At 54.7% G+C, this 4,883-nt stretch overlaps 1 protein-coding gene across 1 annotated transcript in view; it reads left to right on the top strand.

Annotated features, from left to right (window-relative positions):
- The window catches only part of PLXND1 (plexin D1), a gene marked incomplete at both ends in the record, with an annotated part of 21,791 nt that overhangs the window by 10,157 nt on the left and 6,751 nt on the right, over positions 1-4,883 (top strand). The window contains 3 exons of the mRNA XM_009697923.1: positions 998-1,144; positions 3,273-3,429; positions 4,501-4,604. Coding sequence (XP_009696225.1) covers positions 998-1,144; positions 3,273-3,429; positions 4,501-4,604 — 408 coding nt within the window. The remainder of the gene's footprint in view (positions 1-997; positions 1,145-3,272; positions 3,430-4,500; positions 4,605-4,883) is intronic.

Genomic DNA, 4,883 nt, shown 5'->3' with positions numbered 1-4,883 from the left:
TGAACCGCATCACAAATAGCTGGTCCCTGCTATGTTTTTTGTTTTCATTGCAGCAGTGTCACAATTCACCTCTCTCCTGTAAGACAAAGTTTGATGAATGTAAGGAGTTAAATGGTGTGTTTGCTTGCTGTCGCATGGGAACAGCTTGTTGACCCTGATCCTTTCTGTTTTGCTGTGATCAGGGCTCTGCTGTGGTATGGGAAGTATGAACAGTCGTTCCCAGAGCCACAGGCACACGCAGTGGGCTCACTTCCATGGCTTTCAGTGGCAAACCGGGCAGTGCAAAGAGGGGTTCAGCTGATACCTTTATGAGAAAGCCGGGTGCCCAAATATCTCTGTAGACCTGGATTTTTGTGTACGTCAGCCCCATCGTTTCCTGTTTTTTTTGTACATTGTACAGTCTGTGCCCTGTCAGATTGCAAGAAACATCTCTGTACCAGCATATGCGAGATTCTCCCTGAAGTTTATGTGTAATTTCACATGTAAATTAATGCACATTTGTATTTTGCTGAGCATCATGTGTGCACGTACCCACTCAGCACAGCTGCGCATATGCCCCTACCTTCTGAGCAGTACCCGAGCACTCTGCCCATGAGACAGCGAATGCTGGCACAGGCTGTTGGTGGCAATCCACAGCCCGACGGTACTTGCTGTAGAAGTTGGATGGGGTATGTTGATGTTGACAATCACAGTTCGCCCTCCCAAAAATCGCCTGCGGCTGTTGTTGGCTGTTATGTCCTCTTCCCCGCCTGCGTTGTCACATTGCCACAAGTCTGAAAACTTCTGAGTGGCGTCAGAGGGAGATGCTGGGGGGGGACGGGGACGCTGGCACTGAGAACCTGCCGGGGTATTGCAGCACCTGGGGTGGACCAGTCCTGCTCCCTGATGTGCAGAGGCACCTCCAGTGTCCGTACAGAGCCTGTCCCCACCGCTTCGCTGGAAGGAGTTAGCACCACCAGGTCCAGTTTGCTTACTTGGTCTTCTTTCCTTTCTCCAGGAGACGGTCGGAGAGCCCTTCTTCCTGTTGATCTGTGCGATCAAACAGCAGATTAACAAAGGTTCCATCGATGCCATTACGGGGAAAGCCAGGTACACGCTCAACGAGGAGTGGCTCCTGAGGGAGAACATCGAGGCAAAGCCGAGGGTGAGTACCTACGCCCTGGGGATCTGATGGGTGCGTACCCTGGCGAGATAGTTGTGCAAGAGGCTGATTTGGTACCTGTGCAGGTGAGATAACCATGTAAATTATACACCTGCGCAGGCACCTTGCCACTGCCTAAGCCCACAGCTACAGAACACTGCTTGTAATGACTGTTTTCATGTCCATCCCTTGGTGGGTCACCTAAGTAGCTCAGATTAGGGGTGGAGGAGGTGAGAAAATTTGTTCTGCCATATTCAAAGAGTTAAAGCAACAGGTTTACCATTCCTGGCAAAAGGGCATCTTCACTAGCAGTGGGAAGGTGCTGGCTGTAAACCTGATTCCTGGGGTGAGGGCTTTGCCCAGGCTGTTGCAGGAGCAGTGCTGAAAAGTGGTTCTGCATAATGCCTCCTGTGGGAACAGGGCAGACGAGGGCTGGGCATGTGAAGGGCTCAGTTCCCTCCCGTGCCTGACACAGAATTCAGCAGACGCCTTTCCCAAGCCTGAGTCAAATCCTGCTTTCAATTACCTGGTATAAATCTGGAGCAGCTTCGCTGAAGTCAGTAGGTTACCCCAGATGTGCATCACCGTAACTCAGAGCGGGTTCGAGCTCCACATCCCCTGCAGATTCCTGTTACCAATTGACCTGTAAATTTACAGTGCAGACCAAGAGGGGTTAGCAGCAAGGCGCAAAGTATTAGCTTTCTCGGCAGAAATGGTGACTTCATAAGTCTGAGCAGGGGAAATGTGGCTGCCTCCTACTTTGCAAGAAGAAAAAGGAAAGTATGAAGAGGGGATGATGGGGGAAGGAGAGCAACTGCAGGGTTAGTGCTGCCTCACTGGCAATCTGGTGCTTACACATTGCTGGTAACTGAACCTCTGCTTTAAAGAACACCTGCATAGTACATAATGTCGAGATAACATCTTTATTCAATGCTATGGAGAAAACTGGACTTCACCTGTGCATTCGCAATGTTCACAGTCAAGGATGCTGACTCTGTTTCCTGATACTGAAAAGCAGGATTTGCAAAGGAACCTCTGGGCTGTGAAAATCCCAGCCATAACTCTCGCGTGTACCAGGTGTCCTCCTAAGAGGCAGCTGTGCTTATGCACAAGCGACTCTCCTGATGTCTGCATCCTCCTGCCCTGGGCTTCCCAGTGAGGCAGTGAGACGGCTTCAGGGTTGCACTCACCACGAAATGAAGGCGCAGCATTGCCCTTGGGTTCGGGCACACCACGGAGCAGAGAACACAAGCTGAGGCTGCTCCAGAGCGAAGCCCCTGGGCGGGAGGGAGATGCCACCCTCATAGTGTTTGGGTCTGTACAGCTTGCGAGAGGAGGAGGCACCTGGACTCTACCCCTCCTTGCCCTCATAGTGTTTGGGTCTGTACAGCTTGTGAGAGGAGGAGGCAGCTGGACTCTACCCCTCCTTACTTGACAGGGGTGGCAGCTGTTCCCGAAAGAGGAGAGGATTTTTTATAGGAGGATAGTGGTTGTCGTTGCCCTGCAGCTTTCTGCTGCGACTGTATCAGTAGCTGTGCATCCCTGAGGTCCGAGCTGGTGTTTGTGGCAGCCTGCAGCCCCTTGCAGCTGCTTGTCCCGCTGTTCAGTACGCTCGGGAGCAGGTTACTGGGTGGTGCTGGTGGCGGACTCCAGTGTTGCGGCAGACCCAGCCTGCGGCGTGCTTAAAGCTTGTTTAAACAAAGGAGCTCGGCCCATTGCGTCAGGGAGAGGCTGAGCAATGAGCCTTGGCGGTCCCATTAGTCACCAGTTGGAGCCAAGAAGCTGAGGACATGACTGGTTATGGGGGCTGACCTTTCCTCCTGCCCCCAAGGTGGTCCCTGCGCGTCAGGGCTAAGGCCCATTAGCAAGGCAGAGTGAGAGGAGGTTGCGGTGTCGTTCCTTGTGTCCTCCTGGCTCCGTCAACAAACAGGGGCCTTCAGCCTCCGGGGGCTATAAATCAGCTCCTCTTGCTAGGAGTAAAGCCTGGATGACTACATTTGTTCAGCCTGATTTCCAGCAGCACAGGGCCCAGAGTGCACCAGTGAGAGCTGCGCGGGCGCCGCAGCCTCCGTGCGTCCTTGGGAGCCAGCAGAACGGGGCGGCTCACCCCTAACTCGGCCTCTGCCTGCAGAACCTCAACGTCTCCTTCCAAGGCTGCGGGATGGACTCCCTGAGCGTCAGAGCCATGGACACGGACACGCTCAGCCAAGTGAAGGAGAAGATTCTGGAGGCCTTCTGCAAGAATGTCCCCTACTCGCAGTGGCCAAGGGTGGAAGACGTCGACCTTGGTAAGGACCAGATGCATTGGAACAGCCAGTCCTTAAAGCCAGGTGGAGGACCTGATGTCGCATGGTGGCTCTGGGTGGCTGTCAGAGGGCTGTGGGTGAAGCAGCACTGACAAGAGGGCAGACATCAGGGCAGCCTTTTCCCGAGGACGGGCTTCAGGAGTGAGTGATGGGACGAGATACAGGTGGGCAGGAATAACTGGGCACATAACTGGGAAGAAACTTTCAGAAAGCCCAGACAGAGCAGGGGGATGCTTGGACTTGCAGTCTTTAAAGCCTATAGTCTTAACGCCAGAACAGGTACCCTCTAAAACAGCCCTGAGCCTGCACATGGCTTGTTAATACACATCTCTCCATAAGCAGCTATAACTGAGCGCATGGACTCCTGTCTGGCCGTAGATTCAGATCTGTCATATATCTACCCAGTGGCCAACTGCTTCTCCCAAAATTTGAGAAAGATCCAAGCTCAATGCTGGTAAGAGAAACCCATGCTGTCTGTGGTGCCTCCGTGCCACGCAGTGGGCCATGGAGATGCACCCGGGCTGGCAGCAGTCGCAAGGCGAATGTAGTCGGTGCCAGAGGGAGTCTCCATAGCAGAGCGCCCTGGGCTGGCGCAGTGACGGGGCCCCGCTCCTCTCAGCTGGTGCATACAGCGTGTGTCCCCCCCGCAGATACACGACCAGCCCTGCCCTGCGGGGAGCTGCCACCGACCTTCGGTGGCCACGTGCAGGCCACGCAGCATCTCGCCTGCCTGGTGCTCCACGAGGCAGGTCCCACACAGCCCCTGGGGCCAGGCGGGGAGAGGGGAAGATGTGCTCCTCCCACCTCTCCAAGCGGAGCCTTTTTCACCTCTCCCAGCTCCATCCAGGTCTGCTCTAGTCTGGAAATCCCCACGCCAGGGCTAACCCTGGAGGCTGTTGCTAAACACCTGCTCTGGTTTCACAGAGCCCCGGAGGCCTTGGCGGCAGGGCTGTGCAGCCCCCGAGCACTGTGTGGCCGGTCCCTGGAGCCCCAGGCCCCGCTGCGTGTGCTGCCTTTGGGCTGCTGTCTCATTTCTCCCTTCTCCGTGTTCAGAGTGGTTCGCCACCAGCACCGACAGCTACATCCTCCGGGACCTTGATGACACCTCGGTGGTGGAGGATGGCAGGAAGAAACTCAACACATTAGCACATTACAAGGTAAACCTGCCAGCACTGCGGGAAAGCTTTGCTTCCTCGGAGCCTGCCTGACCTCCGGGGCGAGCTGCGGTTCCCCCTCCAAAACCAGGATCATCAGGAACAAGCAGGGAGGTTGCCATAGCTCCGTGAGAGCTTCCGGGGAATAGACATCTGCCCTGGCGAGAAGCTCGTTAATATTGCAACACACTGAAACTAATTAAACACTCTTCATGCAAAACAAGTTATTACTGACAACAGAAAGAGGAGGGAAAAAAAAGCTCCTATTCCCAGCGGCCACCA

This window comes from Cariama cristata, unplaced genomic scaffold (assembly GCF_000690535.1).
Source record: "Cariama cristata isolate BGI_N322 unplaced genomic scaffold, ASM69053v1 scaffold24133, whole genome shotgun sequence".
Classification (NCBI taxonomy): Eukaryota; Metazoa; Chordata; class Aves; order Cariamiformes; family Cariamidae; genus Cariama; species Cariama cristata.
This window is presented reverse-complemented; position numbering and strand designations above follow the sequence as displayed.